General features: G+C 37.2%; 4 protein-coding genes across 7 annotated transcripts; 1 reads left to right on the top strand and 3 right to left on the bottom strand.

Annotated features, from left to right (window-relative positions):
* Nucleotides 1-5,567: 5,567 nt before the first annotated feature.
* Nucleotides 5,568-15,164, top strand: LOC140769735 (tobamovirus multiplication protein 1). Its single transcript, XM_073110589.1, has 12 exons — nt 5,568-5,984; nt 6,864-6,914; nt 7,859-7,892; nt 8,794-8,880; nt 9,002-9,053; nt 9,668-9,845; nt 10,012-10,107; nt 11,085-11,210; nt 12,222-12,296; nt 12,402-12,477; nt 14,017-14,183; nt 14,802-15,164. Exons 1-12 carry the CDS (start codon nt 5,883-5,885, stop codon nt 14,823-14,825), a joined length of 1,068 nt encoding a protein of 355 aa, XP_072966690.1. The 5' UTR covers nt 5,568-5,882; the 3' UTR covers nt 14,826-15,164.
* A 136-nt stretch (nt 15,165-15,300) lies between these two features.
* On the bottom strand, nt 15,301-17,887 carry LOC140769734 (GDSL esterase/lipase At4g10955-like). Its single transcript, XM_073110588.1, has 2 exons — nt 17,509-17,887; nt 15,301-17,031 (listed from the first exon to the last, which is right to left on the bottom strand). The coding sequence occupies exons 1-2, from the start codon at nt 17,676-17,678 to the stop codon at nt 16,032-16,034; spliced, it is 1,170 nt and encodes a 389-aa protein (XP_072966689.1). The 5' UTR covers nt 17,679-17,887; the 3' UTR covers nt 15,301-16,031.
* A 618-nt stretch (nt 17,888-18,505) lies between these two features.
* LOC140770314 (uncharacterized protein At4g18257-like) lies at nt 18,506-21,393 on the bottom strand. The gene is made up of 3 exons (XM_073111452.1): nt 20,986-21,393; nt 19,555-19,863; nt 18,506-18,877 (listed from the first exon to the last, which is right to left on the bottom strand). The coding sequence occupies exons 1-3, from the start codon at nt 21,258-21,260 to the stop codon at nt 18,679-18,681; spliced, it is 783 nt and encodes a 260-aa protein (XP_072967553.1). The 5' UTR covers nt 21,261-21,393; the 3' UTR covers nt 18,506-18,678.
* Nucleotides 21,394-23,431: 2,038 nt separating this feature from the next.
* Nucleotides 23,432-25,384, bottom strand: LOC140770813 (cytochrome b561 domain-containing protein At2g30890-like). 4 transcript variants are annotated; one of them, XM_073112096.1, is made up of 6 exons: nt 25,235-25,384; nt 25,049-25,143; nt 24,707-24,940; nt 24,333-24,494; nt 24,050-24,198; nt 23,432-23,950 (listed from the first exon to the last, which is right to left on the bottom strand). In XM_073112096.1, the coding sequence occupies exons 3-6, from the start codon at nt 24,848-24,850 to the stop codon at nt 23,644-23,646; spliced, it is 762 nt and encodes a 253-aa protein (XP_072968197.1). In that variant the 5' UTR covers nt 24,851-24,940; nt 25,049-25,143; nt 25,235-25,384; the 3' UTR covers nt 23,432-23,643. The 4 variants fall into 4 exon arrangements, with proteins under 4 accessions (XP_072968197.1, XP_072968196.1, XP_072968195.1 ...); XM_073112095.1 differs by having other exon boundaries at nt 24,707-24,946; XM_073112094.1 differs by having other exon boundaries at nt 24,707-25,143.
* Nucleotides 25,385-27,237: the final 1,853 nt, after the last annotated feature.

The raw sequence follows: 27,237 nt of genomic DNA on the forward strand, positions 1-27,237 counted from the left end.
TTCTAAAGTATAGAGGTATATATATAGATATGTATCTCTCTAATGATTGATGTACTTCTACTTAGCTGGGCCATTTAGCTAGATTTAGCCCATGATGATGATCCCTTTTCTGTGAATGAAGCCCATGATGCCAAAGTGCTTGAAGTCCCCCTTCTTCACCTATCAAATTGTTGCAGATGTATATATGACAACTAGTTCTCTTCCAATCTTTCAAGAAGTTTGGAAGTGTGAGATTCTTGTATGGACATAGACCTTCCACTAGTCTTTCATCTTTTATGATTGCAAAAATTGGATCTGAAAAGATATCACCATGTGAAAGAATTTTAAAAAGTTGCAATCTTCAATGGGACTGATTCAATATCTTCCCCTGTTTCTGTTATGTATGAGCATTCCAAGACAAAGAGGTTGCATTAACTTAATCAAAGCAATTATGGGGGTAATAAAGCTATCATGTGGTTCCATCAATCAGCCTCATGCTGAGCAAGATCAAGGCATAAATTGAGCAACATCTGTCTACTTTTACCACTGGTGGAATCAATAGGCCCTTGATGTTTCACCAATCCATGACAACAACCCAAAAAAAAAAGAAAGAAAAAAAGTTGCAATGCCATCATGTTGTTTCCATGTTTAAAGGGCCATTAGCTTTGCATTATCAATTAATATTGTTATGCATGGGGATAAGATGACCATGATTGTGTTCCATAAGTTGGCTTCTATGTTTATTAGCAATATCTAGAGAAGTGTAGAGGATTGGATTGTCTGTCTTTCGACAAGCCATTACAATTGTTCTCATGACTTGCAATTGGTCCCTCCAATGTTTGATTAAATTCTCTGTAGGAGTATATCACCTCACTCATGCCATGCTTTCAGATAAAAGAGATGCCTGTGAGGGCAAAAGGAGGTGGGAACAAGGCCTTTTAGGATTTTGTTCTTCAGCAAAGTCGGGGAGAAAGTAAGACAAATCCATAGTGAGACATAAATCTGGAAAGTAGATTCTTCTGCTAAAATATTCCCCTTTCTCTTTTTTCCAAAGAGGCAAAGAGTGCTGAGATTTCATGACTAGTTTTTTTTTTTCCTTCCCAAACTGATGAAGTTAATTTTGTTTACCAACAATGTTTACGGACTGATGCAATTCGTTTAATTAAGCCGGAATGGTTCATTAGAAACATAGGTGGATCGTGTGTCTGATATGTATCCTTGTCACGATAAATGAGCAACTCGAGCTTGAGCTTGGCCCACACTTAACTTGAATGTAAATATGTTGAGCCCGAACAAAATTTCAAACTCAAAATCCATTTTGATCTTAACAAGATAAGGCTTATTCGGATCGACTTGGTGAACTCAATATTATATATATACTATATATAATTCGTAACTTTTAGAAGTGATTAATAGACTATCCGAGTCAAATTTGAGCTAGGCTTTTATTTGTTGGCCCATGCACCCTCTTTTTTTATTTTAATATTACTATACAACCAAAATATTTTAATTATATTTGCTAAAAAAATATTAATATAGTAATCTTTAATAAACTGAACTTTTGATATGAAATTAAATAAGTATAGAAAATAGATGAGCAAATTTGACAAGCTGATCAACAGGTGAGCTAATTAGGTCAAGCTTTTAGATCAGGCTAGGTTGAGCAGACAAAGTTATGGCATGTATCTCTCGTTACTAAACCCGGCTAAGATCAGGTCAGGCTTAGCTCGGTTCATTTTCGAGTGCGTTTAGGCCTGATTTAGCTATCTACACTATTTCATTACCTCTACATGGAGATAAGAGACTCGCATCATTGTGGTCGAGGCACAGATGAGATATCTCATTGATGACGGCTTGGAATACATGAGGGAGTTATGATGGGCGAGGCTGAGATAGAGGTAGGAGGCAACAACATCCTCCATCAACATAGCTAGGGTTTCAACAAGGAGGTCATCGTCGTCACTAGCAGAGGGGACGAGGGATGAGCTAATTCCGGAGAGGGCTGAACTACTAGGGTTTGGTAATCTCTGGGTTTCACAATAGCACTAGCCGAGGAGGAAAAAAATGTTTACTACTTGAATTGGGTTCGGTTTGTTTACATGTCGAGCTAAGACTCAGCTCAGAATGTAATAGATGAGTCTGAGCCTGAACAAATGCTGTAAATCCTTTGTGCCGTGAAAGGAAATCTTAGATAGATTTTAGGCTATATAACTAAACCTACAACCTAATGCTGTAAATCCTCGGCCAGTCCAATTCCAGCCAAAATACGCACCGACGAAAGTTCCCATTTCCCAAAGCCATTACCTTTCCCCTGTTAAATACCCTTCCAAAACTTCTCTCTGCCTCACGCCGTTCTGTCCTTTTTCCTACTCCAAAGTTTGAAACTTTGAAATCCAATCCCAATTCCGCCCTCTTCCAAATACCCAACAACAAAAACCACCCGATCTTTAGCCATGGCGACGGCAAGGAATGGGTGGTTTCGGATGCTGAACACCAGAGACTACCATTGGCCTTGGCGCTTCAAGATGGGCTCCTCCTCCTCCTCCTCCTCCTCCTCCTCTCCTTCTTCTTCTTGGCGATGGAAAAGCTTTAATCTACGGTTTGCTCTTCTTGACGACGTCATTTTCCATATACTCTACGCCGTGGAAGCTGTCGTCCTCGTCGTTGCTCTCAGCTGCTTCTTCCTCTGCTGCGGATGCCGTATCTGATCCAGTTGGTGTCCCTTCTCCCATCGATTTTATCCCCAAATCCCCCATTTTTTCACTAAAAAATGGATCTTGGGTCTTCTTTTTCCTCGTATGTTCTCTCTCTCTTTTCGTTTTAGTTGGTTCGGAATTTTGGGAGCAAAGTGTTTGTGATTATGCTTGCTTCTTTCTTTAATGAGAACCGCTTGGATCTTGAGTTTTTGATGGTTCCTTTGGTACGAAGTACTTAAAGATGTTTGAAATGGAGTTTAATTTGTGCTGATTGATATATGCCTTGTCGAATATAAAATTGTATGAACATGTCTTGCATATTCTTAATTAATTGAAAGATTGGATTAGATCTAGTATCTTGCAAATCCAAAAATAATAATTACTTGATATTTTAAGATATCATTAGCTAGTTTAGAAAATGATAAGCATAAGTCACGGCATAGCAAAGTAAATTAGATTAAATTGTGATCAAATAAATCTTGTGTTAGTCTCTTTGCTTTGCATGTAATCTAAGGCCATTATTTATTTTTTCAGGCATGTAAATACAAACCCTTGTTTCTTGATAATTTGATTGAGGCATAAGATAGAGGAGAGCTCACTAGCTTAGGCATTCTTGACCCAGTCCACAAAAAAGAAGGAAGTAAACCTAGCCTGCTTTGCTAGTCAGTTAGCTGCCAAATTCTCTTCAGCCAAAAAGAAGAGGTATATAATATTCTTACCAGAAGCTGAGTGAGCTATTTGAAGTCCGTTTCGGTGATCGAATAGTTGATGCAAAGATTTTTGGCTTGCTCCAGAGTCTCGCGCAAGGCCTAAGTTTTAGTAGTCAGTGCACTTTCACAGTTGGCAAGAGCATCACATATTGAAAGAATGTCAGCATCATTATTTCGAAAAAGCCAGCCTCCTCCACCCTCACTAGTTGTCGAGTTGAAAGAGTTATCGCAATTGAGCTTTACCCAAAGATGCAAAGGAGGAGACCACCTAATTAGAGGTGGAGAATGTTACTTTTCGAGAGAGTTAGAACTCATATTAGGATTAAAATAGTCCATAGTCATAGTAATAATAGTTTGCCAACAATTATAAGAGAAGGATTGCTGAGCCTTGAAATTGATAGAGTTTTCAGACTTTCAAAGAGTTTGCCATTAGGGCCATAACAAATTTTGGTTCTCTCTTTTGGTAGGTTTCTCCTTCTCATTTAACTAGTCGCCCTTCAACCGGTTACCATTAAATGAGATATGAATACCAAGAGTAGTTATGTTCATGTTCCAAATTTGCTTAGTATTGGTAAATTTTAAAAGATATGATTTGCGATTTCAAGATCAATACCAAAAAGTCTTCCCTTAGTAGGCAGACGGTCCAAGTGAGCTTCCATAAGAAGGTTTTAATTCTAAGACAATCTACGGTAAACTCCCATTTGGGATTAGCCTTCACATCAGGCTTTTGTTGCACTACCAACATAGTATAAGCAATCTTAAGTATTGCCCACACCCAAGAATCACGACTGAGGTAACGAGGAAGCTTATTTGTTCGATTATGATCTAGCCGAACTAGTGCAAAAGCCTCTTAGTATGCCACTCAATCTTATGAATTAATCTAGCTACTTTCTTTTATTCAAAACTCACTACTTTCGTGGCTTTCGCTCTCTTAGGAGGTTTTTATTTTCAACAAAATTCTAAACATAAAATGTTATATTTAATGTATTTAAATGAGGAATTTGAGATTTCCAAATGAATTGATTTACATTACAAGTCAATCAAATATTCGTCTTTTTAAGTCTTAACACATTTCTTACAGTTTGAACATCTTTTTGGATGTCATTGAGGAGCGAAATAACTTCTTATAATAAATGATGCATGATGTTTAAATTATTAAACAATACTTCTTTATATAAATTTTATATATTTCAAAGATAATCTTATGAAATATTATAACTTACCTTAGTTTGCTTTAATTATTAAATGTTAGATGAATGGTATAATAATTAACATTTTAATTTTACTTCTTTTCTCTCCTTAAACTAAACCTTAAACTAAACCGAGTAAATTTTCATTTGTTTTTTAGTCTTTCTATTACATTCAAACAAAATAAGTTACTATTATTTTTTATTCTCTTCATCTAAACAGGATGCATAGCTATCATCTAAACTGTGGATAAAAAATAAGTATAAAAATACGGAGATTTAAAGACATCCGAACCTAGGATTGCTATGAAGCCCAAGCATTGGGGGCTTTAAAGATACCCAACTCATGAGGGTGGTATCGTCTACAATGACCGCCTCACTGTAGTTAATGGCAATCCGACAAGTATTCGACCGACAGATATCCTATACGAGTCAGGAATAAGAAGTTCTCATCCATTCGGATAGGATTAACAACTCGATAGCTCATAAATTTGTCGGTATGTCTGGCAATTTAGAATAATCCCTTTGCTGCTGTGCTTTCATGAAATGAATCTTGTGGATGGATTTTCCACTTGTTGTCTTTGTGTAATCTACTAATAATCGACACCAAATCCATGATTGACAGCTGCGGTCAATAATCCTCCAATTTCAGACTTGCTTGGGATTAATTATGGCGGCTAGTTTGGAAAGAAGGAAATTTTCAATTAATCAACATGCCTTAATTTTAATGTAATTAAAGTGGAAATGAATTTTAATTACTATATATATATATATATATTAATTTGAAATATTAATAAGAAATATTAAAATTATAAAGTGTGTGAGATGGATCTTTTATCTCTTATCTTTAAGAAACGGAAACGTATGATATAATAAATGAAGAATTAATTCATAAATACCAATGGTTAATTATTTGAGGGACCCCACCACCTGAAGGAGGAGGAGTTAGGATTAGATCACTCGACGATCCCAATCTCATTTTCCTGGCGGTGGGATCCGTAATCCTACGCAGGCGCTTTTGGATCAAACAGCTGTTGTTGTTCGAGTCAAAGGTCTCAAAGGCCCAGATCCGCCCAATCTCCGCCACCTCCTCTCCACTCGTTGACTCGAACAACGCCAAATCTCCTCCTCGTCCCCCTCTCCCCCTCTCCCCCTCTTCCAAGGCCAGAAAAAGGAAGAGACAAAATTAAAAGAGGAAAACTCTGATCCACTTCCGAATCCCAGCACGGAAGGGAGCCGCGAGGAGATCGAGGCAGGAGGGAGGATTGGCAATCTCGTATGCCTTTTGATTGGCTCGTCGCGCGAGGGAGATGCTGCGCCTTAGTCGGAGTTGCCTGCCCCCGGCAACCGTCGCCGCGGACGCCGTCCTCGCCGCCGTCGATGGAGGCATTGCTGTCCTCGCCTTCTTGCAGGTCGCCCTTTCTTCTCGAATCGGTCTCCTTTATGTATGGATTGGCGAGCACCTGTTGTGTTTTTGGGTGATTTAAGCTGTGTGATGAGAAAATGAACTGTTCTTGGGTCCACCATAACAGTCTACCGCTTAAAGTTTTTAAGGTGTTTTAAATGTATGGGTTGTTGATATGGTTGTCGATTTGTCTACCTCTTCCTACTTTTTTATTTTTAAAATCTCAATCTGTTAGGAACGATAGTACCACTTTTTTATGGAATGCCTCCTTTGTTTCTTTAATATCTGGGCAGTACGCAATTTTATCAGCTAGTACTCCTCAATATATATATGTTTATACCTTGGCAGCTTTTCTTGCTTTCCTGCTTGAATGCTTAGTAATGCACTAGCAGTTAGGTTATTCAGGAAAAGTATTGTTTATAAGGTTGTTGTGGCAAAAGTAGGAAAAGAAAAGGAACCGTCACTTTGTTTTGGGATTCTTTTTTTTTCATTTCACACCATACGTTATGTGCCTGTTCGAGTTTATACCCGTCTTTTCATTGTTCTTAGTTCGGCCTTGATTTTAATTTTTCATTAAACCCTAGAAATTACCCTACTTAGATTGCCTTTTGAAATCCAGCAACAAATACAATGGTGGCTCAGGGTGTTCTTTGGTATTTTACTAAAATTGTGGTGGAGAGATAGGTTGTAAACTGTAATAAACACATCACGTAGAGTTTAAAAAGAAATTAGCTGTTCTGTTTCGGAAATAATTTTTTCGTTGCAGTTTTTTCGACATGGATTCCATAAGATGCAGTGTGCTACGCTGAACATAAGAATAATAATCTTGTTTTCCCTTGCAATCATTCATACTTCAACTATGACACTAACTTATTCTTAATATCAGTTACTCAGAATTCACTTACGGAATCAGCATCTTGGTTGGACTCGTCAAAAGGTATGGGAAATTATGAATAATCGGCAAATCTACATGTTGGCCAATTATTTTCAGATTGCCATCTAAATATATGGATGCTCTTTGTTTGTATTAGTAGTAGTTACATATCCACCATGCTTGAATGGCCGTTTCTTCTCATGTTGGTTGCAAAATAATTTCTTTGATATGGGCGCTAATGGAAGTTTCTCTGCTTGAGCAAGGTAATTGAGTAGTTATTAAGCAATTTCTGAAAAATCTGGTTATTTATTAGTTTTTCTTTAATCTACCAATCATCTGTGGTCTGTTCCTCCCCTAGGTGATGAATTTTAGTGTTTTGAGGTAATTTTTGTATCCAATTGGAAAGTGTTAGTTGATCATTAATGTTCCTGCAAGGCTGCAACATGAATTTTTGACCCTAAACAGCTGAAGGAAGGGAGTGGCTAAATTGTGATGTCCATAAACACTTCTATGGTGGAATTGCTTTTACCTCATTAAGTATGGAACAATTTCATGGAAGCGTTTGATAGGTTTGAGGTGATAATATGATCATATCTTCTGATGAGGACTTTCATGCTCATATCTTAAAGTTTAAGGCAATTTTATTTTGTTCATGGCTTTTGTCTACCGTCATTTCCTGAGAAACATACTATACGAAGTTATAGGAACTGGCTCTGATTCTGTATTGGCTGGCTATATGTATCCCCTACCTTTTTTGTAACAATATAATAGGTGCTATACATTTGTGCCAAGTATTATGAACTTGCTTTGCATCTGACCTGATTGTCTTGTGTTACCTCAAGTTTTCCACAATTCTCCCAGCCTGTAAGTAACTCGATGAATAATAAGTTTCTTACCTCTATAAGGTGGAGTTGTGAATTTAAGAATTTAGTGCACATTGCACATATACTTCAATATTTGTTTTATTAGTTCTTGATCTTTAATGGAGAATGCTTAATTTGTTGCAGATATTCCATTTCATGATTGGCTCGTCCAACATAGGTGAGCCATGTAATTAAGATGATAGAATGCTCTTTGCTTAGATTTTTGAAACTTCCTGCTGCTTAATCTTTTGATAAGTTATTACTTCGAAGGGCCTATAAGCTTTACCTAATCATCTTCAGTAGTTTTGGATGCTGCATATTATGATTATTATCTATTAAGTGTGGTGCTGCTAATTACCGAGGAAATTACCCCTTCTATTTTGTTTCTTGCATGCTTGGATAAGAACACCATATTCTGGTCGACTTTCTCTGTCCTCCGTGTTTGTGTTCCTTTTGTTGTTAATTCTTTATCTTATAGAGATAGATCTGATTTTCATAAGAAGCTTATTCAGAAGAAAGGTGATTTACCAATTGGAAATGAAAACATTCATTACATAGTTCTGTGAGCTGTCTAACTGATAGGCTATAGTTGAATATTTTATAATACAAATGAGAGAAGATATTCGTCTTGCTTCATCTGGGGGCAATCTTACACCTATTGGAGGAAAATTCTGGAGGATTAAAATTCAAAGGTAAAATAAGTAATAACTCTTTATGTGAAGAAGAATGAATTTGCTTCCTTATTTGATATCAAGGATATAGTAGAATATGAATCTACATCATAATATCAGACTTGTTATCCTATTAAAAATATTTATTTATTAATTGATAAAAATCTTTATGACAATAAGGTTTTGAGATATATTTTGCTATCATTTGGAAAAGAAGAGTAGCTGATTTCAAATCATTGCTATCTTTCTGCATCCTTACCTATAATGTGTGTAAACTTCTACTTTTTCCCTCGATATTCTTGATTATGAAAAGCTCAATTCATACCATAGAACACTGCACTTTGTGATTGACATGCAATCTCTAGGAGAATTTGTTAACATGCTAGGTTATCTCTTTAATACTTGCAGGGTTCTTTGTCTATTTTGTGTGTACTCTTCTTGCTACTTGTGAGGGTTGGCTATGTTGGTCACATGGTTGTGGATTTGTTCTCATGGGTATGTCATCTTAGATCTTTAGCTTTATGATTGTTTTCCCATTCTACTTTTCAGGCTGCATTTACCATCTTCAGATTTATATACAGAACTTAGAATGGAGTTTCTGATTGGTATTTTGCAGCTTGTCCACAAATATTATTTTTGGCAGCATTTCTTCTTCTTTTGTCATTCTGGTGAGTTTTCTACTGTCATTTTTCTCATTCTAACGATTGTCTTTATAGTTTATACATGACTTGGTTGAATGTTCAGGTCATTCCTTCATAGATTTCCTCTTTTTAGGACTTTGTTTTCATCCTTTTTTATGTAAAGACCATAATTAAATCTTCTGGTAAAAATATAATCTGATTGAAGAACATATTTAGTATATCTGGTAAAAACATAATTTAATAGTGGCGTAGACAATTGTCTGTGGGGAAAATTCATAGCCCATCACTTTCTTTTAAAGTGGCTGGTCCCTCTACTTTTGAGGGCCCCAAACTAGCCTGATGTGAGAGTCTTCTTGTTCTTTTTCTTGACTGTGTTCTTAATCCATACCTATTTAAACCTTTCCAACTAGAACTCTTCACTCTTTCTAAGTGGGAGATCTAATGGATTATATAAGTTGTATAACAGCTCTAAACCGACCTTGTGTTCTAGATTAGGATCAAGCATTTGTAAGATCTCTAGTTTTCCCCCCATATTATTAATTCCAAAATTTAAATTTCATAGTGCGCTCTATAGAGAATTGTGTGCTTCTCCTTGCAGTCATATAAGACTTTCCTTTGCCTTGCTTCTCCAAAACTTACAGGGTTGACCTGTGTCATCAAACAAATGATGAGGATGAGGAAGATGATGAACGTAGTTATAACGAAGCTTTGTTGGATAAGTCAGAAAGTAAACCAGGTCTGTCACATATTAATGTTCGCAGACGGTGCTGCTCATTCCGAACCATTCATGTGGGGAGCCGTCAGAAATTTGTGATCTTGGTAATTGACAGTTATTTTTAACTTTTAACCCTGTCTTTTCTTGTTCTTTTCTTACATAAATTTTTGAATACACATTAGGACTGAGACACATTATATGAGGAGAAAAGATTCTTCTTTTATGTTTTACATGATAATCCAAACTGATACATCTTAAGTTTTCTTGTAGGTGATTATGCTGACGTTTGTCTTTATGGTTGCATTTGCTGTTCTGATCTGGGCTGGTAGAGGGAAAAATCCCATCGATTCTTCACTCATGGCTAAGGTACATTACTTTTAGGATTGATATTGAGTACTTGGTCTCATTTCATACTTCTCTAGTGTTGTCAAAGCCTCTGAGTGTTATGTTGCTAGATTATTTTCATCTCCATGGTAGTGATAGGTTTAACTTAAGGGCATTTAAAACTTACAATATTTGAAAGGCAGAATTTGATGCATCCTGTACTTTTGTTAGAGACTTAGTGTCAGCTCTTGGAGTTCTCTCCATATGTGACCTCCTGAATATCTCTACTCTGCTGTTATTCATTGAAACAATGTGATTTTTCAATATCATGAAAGACGATTTTCATTCTAAATATGGCTGTTTATTCTAAAATAGTGCAAGTATTAGGTGCTTCTGTTGAGTTGAGCAAACCTACAATGAGAATGATTTGTTTCTCCCCCGTTACTTGCATGATTTAGTTAGCAATCACACAACCTAGGAAAGTTTGCTGCTTCTTTTATCTGATTTGCTTGTGTAATCCGTTTAGAACTTTTTTCTTTTGTTTTGGTATGAGTATCCCCAAAGAGAAGTTCTCATCTTCCTCTGTTTCTAGCTTTTTTCCTTTCTATTTTGGGTGTATGATGTGATATAATTTATTACATCTGCCTTAGCATAAAATTTCATCCATTATGCATTATCAGTTGACAAGTTAGTGGCATGATGATGCAAATGGCTTGTTTGCCCCTTTTTCGGTATGCGTTGCGAACACTTTCATTTTTAGCGTCTCATCTTCTCTGGAGAAGCTCAAATCGAACGGATCATCGTACTTATGCTTTATGAGAATTTCATATTCAATTTCAAAAGGTTTTGGACCATGATGGTCCTTGAAGAGTTAATTATATATCATCAAGTGTAATGAAATACTTATCAGAAAGTTATCTTATACCATTTATACGATGTTCTAGAATTTTATTTCCATATTCCTTTCAGACATTCAGAAGTAAGATAATATTTACTAATCTAACTTGTTAATTTTGCAGGTCTACCTGGACATCTTTTCTGTAGCTAATCTTTTATTAGGTGGTGCTTTGGCATGCTATGGTCTATTGCTATTCTCAAAAATGAGAAAAGTGAGGTCTGACATGGTCTCAGCTGAAATGTGGAAGGTATTTATTCTGTAATGGCCATATCACATCATTATTATTTCTTTTCCATTATTCGCTGTATTTATTGAGTGGATTAAAGTTTTGAGAAACTCAGAGTGTGAACCTCAATAACTGATATGTCCTTTCATATCTTTGGCACAAATAAGTAGTAAAATTATCTTTGCAACCATAATATTGTCAACGCCACAGGACTTGGGCATGAAAATTTGATTTAATTTTCCTTCTTCTGTGAAGCTTTGCCAAAATTTAGTTTCTTAGTGTACCAATTGTTTGATAAGTTATTAAACATCTTTAATAGCTTGCATGGATGCCACTTGAGTTTTCTCTTAATGTTTTCTGAAGGATGCGAATCCTCACATTTTCTTCTAGGCAACTAGATGAGAGAAGAGAGTAAGGATGAACTATCGGTAATAATCAGATGGGCAAGGAGACAATTTCAGAAGAGGACTTGGTATGAGGAGCATAGGATAAAACAGTACTAATTGGAGCATCTCTATATTTGCCACTGTAATGGGTAAAGGAAAAGGAGATAAGAGGAAGTAGAGAGGAGAAAGGTAGTCGGTAAGAAAATAGATGCTTGCTAGCTGCTTGAGACCGGTGGGATGATTGAGGATGGAGAAAATGAGAGACAAATTGTAGAATGAAGGCTATTGATGTACTTTAGGAAAATTTTACTGTTCAAAATAAGTTGAACTGAGTGATTGACATATACTTGAAATTTTGAAGTACTAAAGATCTCATAAAGATGAAATTGCACATTTCTCTGGTTATATGATACTTTGAGATTTTTAATAATGTAGTGCTTTTATGATGGAAGACAGTTGAAGTCCAACTTGATGGATTTCCGAATGTATTCTTCTTTAAATATACCTACATTTTACATAGATGAGGATTATGTGAAATTTGAAGTTTGTATTTTGCCTATCTCCCTTTGTCGTAATAATGGAGAGATACAAGTATCGTACAACTAATGGTTTAATACATCACCTATTTTCTCTCTGCACTCTGCAGGTTGCAAGTTTAGCTGCTGTCTCCCTCATATGTTTCACATCCTCTGCTGTATTGGCGCTTGTTACTAGTGTTCCTGTATGTTCTTGTTTTTCTCACATTTATTCAACTGTACTCTAGAGTTAATCAAATGAGAACCGTCAATCTACTGCTTTTAGACTTCCAAATGTCTTTCTATTGCAGGTGTTTTTACATTGGTACTCGGTGCATTCTGACAGTGTTAGCAGCTCCCTTTTTATGTTCTTATACTATTTTATAGGTAATCCTATCTCTTACACATGTTTTAATAAATAGAATAATGATCTTTGTCAGTGTATCATGAAACGGATGAACTTCTTCTAGTTACTGCCTTACTGCTGATATATGATTTACTTCATTAATTCTAAATTTGATTCTGCAGTCTTATGATGTGACAAGTTATGACTTCCCTTAAGATACAGCAAATTTTTATCTATGGCAAGTTTCCGTGTATTAGCAAAAGCTCAAAATTTTGAGGACATCAAGATGCATTTGAGATATGAAATCTACTTGCATGTTCTGGACAGTAGAATGCACAAAAAGGGAAAGAAAAATCCTGTTACTAGCTCAGTTCTTGAGTTGAAATCTAATCTTTGATGATTAATTTGACAATTCTTGTAACTGTAATCCTTGCACCATCACGTGTGCTTTTCTTTTTTGTAAAAAAAGAAAATCAATATATGTAACTAAGTTAAAGGCCTTGAACTACAACTGAAGTCATCTTTCCTATCTCATCTGTTCTTAATTTTTCATCTTATCCTTCCTCTAATTCTTTTAAGAGGTCAAAATGAGAGGATAACACATGGTACTAAAAAAATAATAAGACCCAATGAAGTATATTCTTTAAATCGATGTTGGCATATTTAAATAAGTTTGGACTTTGGAGTAGTGAATAATTTGCACCAAATTCCACCAACAGCTAATAGGTCAGTTTGCTTCTTTTGTTCAGATTGGTTGGTGATCATTATATGATCCCAAACAACATATCAGTAGAGGTCTGAGTCGGGTAAGGTCATACGCCAGGGCTCCTTTTTTTTTTTTTAAAGTACACGAATTCATCTGTGCAGTACCCTTGTGCCAGACATCTACACTAAACTGTGTGATGTTCATGTTGAACAATGGTAACCCTAGATATTTAGGGCACAATACATGGAAATGCAATATGATCTTTTCTCTTACATTCTTGTCATATAAATTTAATATTGATGTTTTAATGAGCTTCTCTTTTATATATGTAGTCTATAGAGTAAAATAAAATACTTAGAAAATCGTGGTAAACTTTGAACCAGTTTCTTCTAAAAAGTTCGTTCATTTTTGGGCCATCATGGACCGGACATGTTCCTTCTTACCCGGTTGCCGCATATGCAGTATCTTGGCTATTCAGTACTGCAGCTACATTTTTGTTGATCATGTCTTCTACACTAGAATAATGCAGTTCAACTACTTTATAAAACTTCTTGCATTTTCCAGTTGCTAGTGCAAGTCAAGTGTCAGTATTGTACGTAGTTCCAGTTATCATTGATTGCTAAATGCTTCAGAGTCCTAGTTTCTTTGTTCAACCATGTATATTCTCCTCCTCCTAGTTCCTGCTTTGTTCATTAGTGGTTACTCCTCTCATGCATGCATCCACTTACTATATTTTCATTATTTCTTTAGCTTTGGATGTATGCTCATGTTTATATGTTAATCAATTTTTGGAAATACATTAACTTAAATAAATTATTGTACTTTTGATGGCACTTGTACTTTCTGAACCTTAGCCTTGTGAAAATTCTGGCAGGCTCATCGGTGCCATCTGGCTTTGTACTGTGGGTCATGAGAGATATGCCTCCTCAGCTAGCAACTGATAGACCAGTGCAATCAACAGTTGTAACCTTTGTCAGGGATAGAGCCACAGCTACCCAAAATCCTCAGTGGAGGACTGCTGTTGCATCCTCACAGAATAAGGTACACAGACAATATCTTGCACTACCCCTTATAATCCTATGCAGCCAAATGTCAATAACTATGGAAATCTATTGCTTGGGTTGGAAAAAAAATTAGTACATCCATGCTCTCTTGCTGTTCATACTCCAGAGCAGAATTAGCTGATAATTTTTTTCTTTCAGATCATGGACCGATTGCCCTGTTATATATTTATAGCTTCTCTTGCTATAGACACAAGTTAAGCAGTTGAATACCTGACTTCTGAGAAAAACCGCTTGATCATTTGTATGATAATAATATACAAGTGCCCGATTTAAAAATTGCTTTTAGTTTGAGCTTATGATGATCAATCTTAGATTCTTATGTTCATGAACTCCCATTCATCTGACTATGATATGGAATATTTCTTTGTGCTCCACATTTTTGTATGGCAATCGTTGAAATTTTTGGGAACTAATTATTATGTAAGTCATTGCTTTCTAATTTTTCTATTCTTTTTAACTCTTTAGATGCCAAAATTTAGATCTTACTTCCTTACCGCCTTTGTTCAAGAAGTTTCTTGAATTTAATATGTAAAACTATGACAGCGTTCCGTAATGCTATTCACTAATTGATCCATGACATTGATGCTCATTGCAGGCCCTTAAAGCAAGTCCGATTTAACTGATAACAATGTACTGACGGCATGCATGTTCCCTTGATATGCTTCTGGCCTAATTTTAACAATACAAGCTGCTGCTGGTTGGACAAACTGTTCGAGGGCGCAATCAAGAAGTGCCGCCATGACTGGGTGTTGCAAGATCAGCTCACGAGACGATGGAAAGGCCAATTGATGTACTCTGTACCTTGCAGATGGAAATGCCACAGCAGAGGTGCTGGGAATCGTTTTGTTCTCAGCATCTGTAAATAGCTATACTTTCGGATGTCAGGATAGTATGAACAACTGGTGCTTACGATCATAGCTCTTCTTTAATAAAGATTTCGAGTCTGCTTTCTTTGGTATCTCCTGCTTCTGTTTACAGGTTGCTGCAGTCCAGTTTTAAATGATTGTGGCATAAGTAAGCCATGGATGGTTTCGCAGAATTTAGCTTCCAGGTGACACAATCGTGTTCTCCAACTTGGCCATTTGGACAAGCTTCAAGTCGTGTCAAAATTATCCTTACCAAACACATTGCATACTATTCATATCTGTCAAGTCTGATAGCATGTTTTACTGACAAAAAACACCAATGCGAGGAAAGGCGGGAGTAGATTAATTCAGTCTGTGGTAAGAATTGGATTCCATCAGATTACGATGGTATAAATCTCAAATAAAAATCATATCCATATTATTAAGCTCTCTATTCAAGTATTTTGTGTTCTTGATGCCTGATAGTGATCAGAGTTTGTACGTTATGGTAATTTGGATATATGACGGCCAACTCAACAACCACACTTTATTGGTTGGAGATTAGCTTGCACCAAATTGTTTGAATGACCACAAGGTCGGCCAGCAATTGGAACAGAAGTATATCTGGGCAAAGAAAACATAAAAGTCTAAGGCAAAACCATCGAAATCAATAATTAAAACTGTGGATTATTCTTTCGAACAAGGGCTAGCAAGCATACTGACATACATATGAGAAGGACTGTATTTGTCACTGAACAGGGCTGTTTTTTTCACTGAAAAAAAGCATATGAACATTAAAATTAGGGGGAGATTCCTTTCAAGTTACGCCATTCCACGCTGCTGCGAAATGCTAAGTACAATTATTCTTTTCAATCAAGATTATGGAGTCATACTCGAGAAGAGCATATGTAGTAAAACGTAATGAAAGAAACTGAAAAAGGGAATGGAATTCTCAATAGTCCTCCCCTCAACTGCTTCAATTATAACTTTCCAGGAGACGAGGGTGGTGGAATTGTGTATAAAGATCTTAGCTGCCTGTTTATGAGCTTGCTGTTGTGTAGAGCTAATTGGAGTTCCATATCATCTGACCACCATTGCTCCAACCCATGGGCTTCAAGAAACTTCTGTGGCCCCTTTGACATCACAAAGAGCTTTGCCACCACATCACCTTGGACATTGTTATTGCTCTTCAACTTGTCTGAGCTAACATCAGTTGCAATAGCAGTACCAGCAGGATCATTGTAATAACAGCAAATGTAGTCACTGTTATTTACATACAGATGTGGCACCCATTTGTTCATCTCTGTGCATAATCTCTTCCCTTCACTTGCAGAAACTTTGTCCTCTCCACCAGCAAGTAAAGCTTCACCTCTTGTAGGCAAGCTGGCTTTAACTTTCTTCCAGAGGTAACCAGCCTTCTCACTGATATTTCTCAGACTCATGGCAACAGAAACAGAAGGTGGATTAAACAAATGGCACTCCACAAATACCCCCTGTTTAGCAAGTGCTTTTCCCACTTGAAGAGCAAATCCAGCTCCTAAGGAATGCCCACCTACACATACATTGCTGCTGCCATACTTGTCTACCATTGTCTTCAATGCTTCCAAAGCACCAGTGAACCTGACTGAACCCTTTAAGCTTTCCCACGCCAGGAAGCGAAGGTCATCCTCTAGATCTCTCCTAATAGTTGGGCTCTTCAGTAGTGTTCCTCTGAGGGCCAGAACAGCCCTTGGTGCCCCACTTGGTCTCATCAATATGAAATCAGATAGAGCGGCGGAACGGTCCCATTCGAGGACGGCGCCATATATGGAACCATCTCTTTCATCCACAAGTGCTTGAACTAGCTTGTACTTGAAGGGCTTCCACCATTTTGGAGCAAGACCTTCCTCTCCATTCTTTTTATCTTGTCTATCTAGTTCTAGCAAGTAGACTGCCTGGATGAAGCATGCTATGACCATTCTTCTATAATTTGGATCCTTCCTGCATAATCCAAATTAAAACCACAGCTATAATGTTAAAGAACAAAAAAAAAATCTCAAGATTAAATGTCCTCAAGATTTGTTGAAAGAGTGTAAAAAAAAAACATTCCTGGCCAAGCTGAACAACTTAAAGATTTATAAAAGAACTTGAAAACAAACACTTGTAGTGTAAAAAAGGTATTTTGATGGTCGAGGTTAGCTCAATGGAAACAACACCAATTTAATCTTTGCATGATCAAGTAGTCAACAATCAGTGATATAATGGTTGGCATTCTTAATTTCTCAAATCAAATACTAAAACCCTAAATAGCATCTATAGGAGAGCCCAAGATAACGGCTATTAAAGAACAACAACAAAAAACAACTAAATTGGGACAGAAATTAGAGGCTGGATACAAGATTAATCAAGATCTTGACTTGAATGGAAGAAATTAAAGAAGAAAAAATGATGCAGATCGCTTCAGAGGAGGAGACTAACCAGCTAGATCGGATGAGGTCCCTCCAATTAGGCGAGGAGAGATTGCGAGGGCCCGAGACGTGGAAGTCGTAGGGATGCCCCGTCACTTCCAAGGCACCATTTCCCATCCCTTGCCCTCCTCCTCCTCCACCATCGGTGCCACTATTCTCCTCCATCGATCTCTTTGCCATTATAACTCAACGATCTTTCTTCTTCTCTCGTCTTCAACACTTGATTCTCTCGATAGGAGAACAGAGCAAAGGAGAGAGAGCCACAGAGAGAGAGAGAATAAAAGCAGGAGAGCATGCAACGGTCGAGTGGAATACTGGAATATCGCAAGTGGAGAGGGGAATTTTTAAAAGAGAAAGGAGAGAAGGATAGGCGTGGTAGGGGAACTAGATGTCCTTTTCTTGGTTCGCTTCTTCTGACTGTGGCAGTGCGTCGCAACGGTCATATTTTTTTTGGTGAGGATAACACGGACGGCAACAAACCGGGTATTTAGAATTTAGGATCTAAACCCGATCCAATTGATTACCCGGTGGTAGATGGTGTTAATCACAAATTTACTAAAATATTGGATGTTACTTGAAAGTACTCCTTTATATATATATATATATATAGAAGATGAGCCGAGCTTAATTACATTTAATTTTTTTTAATTATAATAATAGATTCTAATGTATACCGTATATATTAATTATGTACATATCATTATAATAAAATATGCAATAACTATAAAAAATATATAAACTCAATTTTATATGCTAACTATTAACTTCAATATAATTAAATTGTAAATGCCTTAAACCTGTGCTGATTAACATCAATTTATATCAAGAACTTAAAAGGCTTTTAAATGTAAGAACAAAAAAAATTAATTCACCTTTGGTTGCCTTAAATGAGCTTATTATTATTAGAAATAGAGCCTTCTGTGGCATGGCTCATCATCCTCTTCTAAGATATTCCAAATATTCAAGGAAGAATTGGAAGAGAAAATGAGCAAATATGGAACTATAGGAAATCGAAAAGTGAGTGATTTTATTGAGTTTTCCTGAGTGATAAATTCTATTTGCACATGGGCATTACACCATCGTCAATTGAATTGCCCTTCCAGAGAACTTTCTCTTCTGAGCAAACAAAACTAAGTACATCAAAATACACAGCAGAACATAATAGTACAGTACAATTAGATCAGGAAACTCTATCTGAATCTAAAGTTGGTGAGATATTGTTGGCTGCAGCTGTTTGTTTGGCAGCCATCAATTTCTCCAGCTGTTTTTTGAGGTAAGCCTGTCGTAGTTTCTCTCTACGGGCAGCCTCCTGCTCTTGTCGCCGCAACTTGAGCGATGTCGCCTTCTGCCTTGCCTGGCTTGCCTCCTCATGAACTTCCCTGATATCAGATATATACATCAAAACAATCAGAAGATTGTTAGTGATGATTGCTTCTAGAAAGAATGCATGCATTTTGTGTCAAGCTACAAAAAATTCCTGCTGCTGCATGAGCCAGAGCTAAGTACTGCACTAGTGAGAAAACAAGAAAGGTGCCAAATGGAAAAAGAACAGGGATAAAGCAGCAACTTGAATATATTGGCTATTACACTGAATTCACATACCCAGGAGAAAAGGGTCAATCTGCTTGTTATTTCAGTTGACTAAAATAAAATTAGCATGATGCATGACTAAAATTTTCATCTCTAGAGGTCATATATGTTGCAGAAGTTGGATCCTTCTGCCTCGATTGTTAAGAGGAAGCAAGTCTGTTTCAATTTTCAAAGTACCAGTAGCAGGAAAAAGAAACTACTGGAACTGATTGCACATGGAAGTTTTCTAAAGAACATCATAAATAAAGTCCTCATCAATTTCTTTTTCCTGCAAAACCACCATCCTTTGATCTATTTTCTATAATACTTTTTTACCCTGACACAGAATTGCTAGTGTCACTCAAATTGCGGAAATTAAGCAAGTAAGCATCAACAATTGTTCATGAAAAAAAGCTATACGTCACAAAGGTTATATCACAATAAAAATTAATTGAAAGAGTAATCTAGACTCTAGAGGGAGTCATACCTTACGAAGCGCTTGTGCTCATCATTGTCGATTGTGGCACTTGCTTGACCAAGACCAAATGGTTTGGCAGTTTGCGCATCATCTGCATCTCCATTTTCTTGTAACTCATTGCTATCGGTGTCATGACCTTCTGGCTGCTGTGGTTCATCCTGCTCAAGACTCTTACGGAAGAAATCTACACAATATTTCTCTTTCTCTTCCTCATCAGGAAGCTCACCTCTTTTTAGTTTCTCATATAGCTCTGCCTTCTTCTCTAAGGCTGCGTAGCTAACTGAGCCATCTTTTATAGCCTTCATCTCCAACTTGTCCCTGGATTTTTATAAAGAACACACCATAAATCACTTTTAGGGTCTTGGAGGCCAAAACTTATCAATAATCTGTAGATGTGAAAGCATCAATAAAAAGAAAAGTTTTAAGAAATTCAACAAGGTGCAGATTGACAGAAAATCAAATAAAACATGCTTCATAAGTCTTAAATGTAGTTTATATAATCTAAAAGAAAAGGTTATATGGCCTAGAATCAGTATATTAGATTTACAAAGAGATTACCTACAGTCCTTGCCTCCTTGGTGACGTAAGTTTAACTAAGAGTAACTTAGGCCTTGAAATCAGTGTGTAACTGAAACTAACTAAGAAGGACCACTAATGTTAGCTCCAAGTTTTTCAACTACCTTGAATTTTCTTTCTAAAACTTGAATCATCATCTTGAAGATTTTCAATCAGGGATGCATTCCCTGATGAAAGTGGCAAAAGACATATACTATGCTGTTTGTTTCAAAACAATAGAAAAAAAATTAACTAGAAGTTTCAAACAGAAAGTTCTGAAATAAATTACAAGAATGCATACAGGCCTTGGAATTTTCATAGCGACATAAATGATTCGCTTATGTTACTATCAGTACTGTCAGAGCCCAAAAAAATGAGTTTTATGTCTGGTGGAACCTAGATGATAGATGACTAAGATGTGATGGGGAATTAAGGATAGGGTTAAGATCTAAAAAACAGGAGAATGGAACAAATTTTGACATAGAATTGGGGTCGAATCATGAATCCAGATATCCCTTTTGCTGAAGAACCTCTGCTATTTGATAGTAATTTGGATGAATGATTCATTCCATTAATATAGTTTCGCATTATTCTATCCCTTATACGTTGAAACAAACAATAAGGGCTGAAGGAATTAATGCATGAACCTCCTTGCCTTCTATAGTTTCCTTCGCATGCTGAATCCCCTTGAGGCAATCAATTATCCTTTATAATTTAGAAACAATAGCACTATAAATTGAGAAAACACATTCTATTATTATCTATTCCTAAATTATTACTAAAGCAGCACAAGTTTCATCAGAGAGTGCAATTTCGCAAGCATAATCCAATCTTTTCCACTGCCAAATCCAAAACATACTAGGAAGAAGAGGGTGAAATTCGTACCTTCGAGCGCGGCTCTCAACTCCAGAATTCTTCTGGGAGAGGACGTCAGAAACAAGGGGCTTCTTCCTGGCGCGGTGGAACTCGGCCGAGGAGTCGGGGGCGGACTCCTTCGCCTTGCGAGCCTCCTCCTGAGTACGGTAGAGTTGAGCCTTGAGCTCGACGATGGAGGAAGCACCCACCCCTTCAATGGCCTTGCGTTTCTTTGGCATCACCACCGATTCCGTTAGCCATCCCAGCGAATCCACCCGCTTCCGCATCTCCTCCTTCGCCGCCATCTCCTCTCTGAGCTCCACGTTTCCCCTTTGGTGTTGATATCTGCTTCCGAGAAGAGAAAGAAGGGATGCCGGGGAGGTGTTTGTCCTGGGTTCGCAGAGAAGACTTTCAGGCGAGAAGAGAGAATAAGAAAATTAGGGCAACTGAGTCGGACTCGGGTTACTATTCGGTTTTAAGGCCTAGGATCGTACTCAGATTCGGTCAAATTCGGGTCGGGTAAAAGATTGTAAATACATACCCGACCCATTAATTATCCATGAGAAAATAATGGATTAATTACTAATTAAGTTGGTTATGCTCAAAATCAAACAACTTCTTAAACTATCTTTTCTGTAACTTTGCCCCTCCACAGTATGATCATAGCGATGGGATATATATAAATAATGCGTTAATGTCGGCCAAACAAATTCTCAACTCAATATAGTGACACAAATGAACGCTTAGGAACTGAGAAGATAATGAATAATGCTATGTTCACAAAATATTTTGCTCAGGCATCATCTTATTTTTTAAAATAATAGTTATAAGATGGTAATGATAAATTTATATCACATCATCTTGTTTATAGAGTATTTGGAGAGTGTTTTATAGGCTTAGTATTACTCTTTTGTAATTTACCCAAAAAGAATGCATGTCATGTCTTTGTCATCCTATCTATCATATATGCTGCAGATTTTGCATAGATTGAGTTCATTAGGAGGTGTTCTCTATCATCTGAGAGAAGCAAGTGCTTTTGGCACCTTATCTCAATGAAACTACAGTCCATCTTTTAGAATGCAACTACTTCAGAAGCTTCTTTGCCTTTACTGTTGCCCTCACTTGAGCTACATCTTCCCATATTCCAGCTCCAACATATGTCTCAGCCAATGCTAATACATGAGCAGAGGAGTTATCTGGTTCTACATGAAAAATATCTTCAGCTGCTATTTTACCAATGACATGATCTCCATGAATTTTGCAGGCAACAAGCAGTGCATATATATATAGACTGAGATCAATGCATTCCCTACTCCCAAATCAGACTCAAACTTTCTTTTGTTAGTTCTGCAGTGAATTGCCCTGGCCTGCTCTAGAGCTCCAACACCAGCGCAAACACTCAGAGCTCAGTTATATGGTAGTGGTCAAGTTTAATCTCTGATTGTTCCATCTCATACATGAATGTTGTTGATAGATTGTTCACTCCAAGCGCAAAGCCATTTTCTAAGCCTTTATCATTCTGAAGGTAGAGATATTAGGTTCTTCTCTGGCATCCTATCAAATGTATGTCTAGCTTCATTGATGTCAATATTAGAAACATAAGCAGCCATAATGTTGTCCATGAAACTATGAAGTTCCTTACCATTCTCCAGCTGCTGGAGGTAGGTACATGCCTTCAGAACTTCAGCAAATGACATCTCATCACACCCTTCTCTCTGATACCCGTTAATTATTGCATTCCAAGAATGAATTCATCTGGGTCGCAAGTCCATCTCTGGAATTGCCGTGTAGACCTTCAGAATGGTAGCCATCACGCACACACCAGGCTATCATGGCAACTCGACCCATTTGGATTTTTTGTGATTCTTAGTGCCGTTACGAATTGATTGACTATTGACGGTATGAAATGCTCTGCCTAGTGTGTTGGTTATGGCCTCTGCAGCGGTAATCTTCGCATGGGGCATTTTGTCGAGCATTTGTTAGGCAACTTACCAGGCATTGGCGGAAGCACTAAATCCAGCTCCAAGGGAGGTATATAGTGATGCCTCTGACACTTGTGGAGGATATCGAGCGGGTTCTCCATGGACCGGCACCACTTCTTGGTACAAGGCATCGCATGCTTGCTAGTGCAGAGACGAGCTTCGAAAGTGTCTGCTTTGGCGCCAGGATCCTCCTCATAAATGGACCTCAAGCTAAGCGTACCGTTGATATACTCGAGAAAGTACTGATATAGTGGAACACCGGTTTTGATTCGGTGTTAAATATACTTCACTGCCTTATAGTTCAGACAAAATTACTTACCTTCTTGAACTACAGCTACGAATGCCATTAACAAAGCTCATTATTAATCCTTTGTGTTCATAAGATCATAAAAGGATGTCTACCCCCAAACGAAATGTCGAAAAGTAGGCATATATCCGCTAAAACGATGCAATGAACTCTAAAAAAGATACAAAAGCAAAAGCGAAGGGCATGCAACTACTTTTTCTTCCAATTTGATCAGTATACAGAGATCTTTAGTTTATGCTACAACAGATACCTCCACTTTAACAAACCTAGTACTTCTCAAACACTTGAAAACTACTCCAAAGTATCATGATCTTGGAGGTGCTCATAACTTCGGTGTTCATGAGAAAAAAAAATTATTCGACTTAATGCCACAAACTAGTGTTGAGATTTGCCCCTCATTTAAGGCATATCTGCTAACTCTCTCTGCTTGCGACTGGGAGATGTTATATGATCAGTTGGTCTGATCTGTTCATCGCCTAGTGTAACTCCCTGCTTGATCATATAACTCCATCTATCTTGGAGGAGATAGATGAAAGCAATTATTGAGACCTCCACAGTAAAGAGAAGTGTCCACAGCTTCACACTTCTTGTAGTTCTTTCATGGTAGGTGTGCAAACCGATGTAGATGTTTGATATCCCTACTATGCAAATTCCAGTTCCAAGTATCCAATGAACAGAGTACCATATGCTCCTTAGTTGTACACCTCTGAGGATAAGAATCAAAGGATGAAGTGAACAATTTAAGCATACAAGCAATACAAAAATTGCTGTCTCTTAACTTTTGAGTCAATTTTGTTCAATGTACCTATTTGGCCTAAGAAAACCAATCAATGGTTGAAGCCATATGAATCCATAGAGTGTCAATCCTATTCTTTGGTGAGTGTTGTTGAATGAGTTCTCGAAGTTTTTGATGGACAGAACTGCTCCAGCAGTGGCAAGTATGACTGCTACTATCTGTCAGATCAAGTATTGATGAGTCTAGCATATGAAAAAAGCTTTTCTTTAGTCACAAATAAGACTAAATCTTGTAGCAAAATGGATAGTGTCCAACATACTTCATTGTAACATGAAGAGAAAGGACTCAGTACCTGCAAAATAAGGTGAGAATAGAAGAGAATCCTAAGGCTCTTGCCACATCTAACATTGTTGGACATTCTGATGACAAGTACTCCAACCGGCATCAAGAAACCAATGGAAGCCCAGAGGAGGAATGCATGGACTTTTAATTGGAATGAAAGTTGAGGGGTCAACTGCAAGTAAAGAGCACCAATCAAGCAACCTTCACACTTGTGCATGTGTGGAAGAATTCATATCTATCCAGATTGATCAAAATAATACTATACAAGAAAAGAAAAGCATTGAAAGATGTGATCATACTTGTTTCTGAAATAACATTTCAGCAAGGAGAACAAAGTATTTATAAGCTTGAAATGTAAGTGACTAATGCAACCCAATTGATTACCTTCAGGGGTTTAGGCTGGTTGGTCCAATGGCTTTGAGTTGATTTGGAGGATTTTTTAGATGCGTCCACCGACAGTGTAAGAAGAACAAGAACCAGAAAACGTGCAAGTATAGCAAAATTTCTTCTCTTTCCAAATGCTACCATTGCTACAAATCAGAGGATCTCTCTCTTCGACAGCAATTCTAATCTCTTCCACAGCAATTCTAAAAGTTCCTGTTGTGGCCTAGTTTGCATCTGAGACTTACAATGCAATAACCAACAAGAAACCACCCTCTCTAAGTTTCTAATGCTATACGGAACTCAGGAAAGACTAGCATATGAGCCACCTTTAAGGTTCAATACCTCATCATGCAAGCAAGCTCATCCCTTTCTCTGCCTCTCTCTCTCTCATTATAAAATGCAATACCCTTTCAAGATCTTTCACAAGAAATCCTTGCCTTCCAAAGTATGTTAACAGCTTAATTAGTACAATGGTATTAAACACATAAAAGATACACACTAGAACAAAAAGAACAGAGAAAGAAACACCTGAAACACAGATGCAAAGAATCCTAACATAGCTTGTAGGCCAATAAAGGAATCCCACAAGACAAATAGAGATATCTTTAAATAGATTGGAGCTGGCCTTGGATGATTTGAACATAGAGAGAGAGAGAGAGAGAGAGAGAGAGAGAGAGAGAGAGAGAGAGAGAGAGAGAGAGAGAGAGAGAGAGAGAGAGAGAGAGAGCTCTTTATGTGGGGAATGGAATAAGAGGCTTTATGACGAGCTTTTACAGCTTTCCGGTATGATGGTAAGTTTTGTGGAGTTGCAGAAAGCACAAAGAGAAGGTGCCATTCTTTGATTCTTCAATTAATGAGAAACTTTTAAAAAAAGTTCTTTTTTTTTCATATTGGCACATACATTAGACTTATTACAAGAAACCACTCTTTTTAAATGTTTCAAATTGACTGACTTAGTTACAATGATCCTCTTTTTGAAGTATATCTGCAATTAATGACAGAATTATATTCTGCAGCTCTTCAGAGAATCACCTCTTTGTTAAAATGGAGTCATTTTCCATAGTAATACTAAAGTACAGTTCATGATATGCAAAGAAGCATCTTAAAATTTAGAAAGTGAGGGAAGTGGAATTATAATCTGTGATCCTCTTCCATTGCTACCTAGCTGTCAGGGGCCACTATAGAAAGTGGTGTAGAAACAGCAACAGAGGAACAATATACTTAACTAGTTTCTGAACAAGACACCAACTTTGTGGTGATATCATGGTGGCATTTATGATCAAATCTATGTGGTGTGCTGGTCAAGAATGTTCAACTTCAGGAGCATCGCAAGCTAGTTCTTGAAGTGTGGAAGGTTATTTAGTGGAGAGGGCTGGAGTGAATTGTTCAAAAGATTTCACAAGAGTTGTATGGCATTGACATTGTGAATCATACTGTTGTTTGTGGAAGAGCTGTCATCAAATTAGCCTGGTTGTTGGGTTCCAACAATTGACCACGTAGGTTTCTCTCAGTTGTTATCCGGGAGATCCGCCCAGAAGTCACATTCACATCAAAGTCTGGGAGTGGAAATCTCAACCACGTAGGTTTGTAATTTAGCTGTTGGCTTGTAGGTAAGTGAGCAGAGGCAATAATGCAAATTTGGGTAACTTACATATAGTCCTGTTTCATTTACCTCTGTATACTTTATAAATTTAAATTTAAAATATAAAAATACTTAATTACTTTCATAGAGATATAATCTGATTTTAAGATATTACGAGTAGTTTATTTATTTAGCAATTTGCTTACGATGAAAAATATTAGTGTCAATTATTATTATCGTTAATTTTGGATTAAATATCTAACTGTTGCAACTTAGTAGAAATGGCAAAGGGTTAAATACTTAGATTTAAAATATAGTGTAAGTTAACATCAGGCCAAACAATAAGGGGTGAATTATAATTTACCCTCAAAATTCTCTCATGCAAATTTCACTTCAATTACTTTCTAAAGCTACCATAGTGGTTAGACACTTAGAATGCTTCTTTTGGTTATGGAGTATCACTTTATGATCTAAAGAAAACAATAATTGAAAAAAAATATTAGAGTTAGACTATTTTAATGCAGGATTTGTTCTTGAGGGCTTAGTGCCAACAACCTATCTTGGACTAGAAGCCTTGTAATGATGAAAAAAACAGTGGAAATGAACAACTAAATCCTTGCTTCTGTTATATGCTCCCTTTGTGGCTAAACAATGTCAACCTTATCTCTCCGAGAAGGTCCACACTAGCTTTTTGCAGTGCTGAAGTTGACATCTCAGATGCCTCATGTCCAAATTATGATCATTGCACTGCAAGAAAGATCCAGTTTCTGGTGCACCTTCTACATGGATGACTAAGCTGCATTATGGGGAGCTCTGACTTTGCTAATGGTTGTTGCTCCTTCCAATATATAGTAATCTTTTCTTTTTCTCTTTGATCTTCCAAGGCATTGCTTTATAGATCCAAAAGGGGCCCTCTTGCATATTGTGTACATGATGTGACCACAACTAC

The sequence above is a fragment of the Typha angustifolia genome, chromosome 11, assembly GCF_048772165.1.
Source record: "Typha angustifolia cultivar Huaian chromosome 11, ASM4877216v1, whole genome shotgun sequence".
NCBI classification, from domain to species: Eukaryota; Viridiplantae; Streptophyta; class Magnoliopsida; order Poales; family Typhaceae; genus Typha; species Typha angustifolia.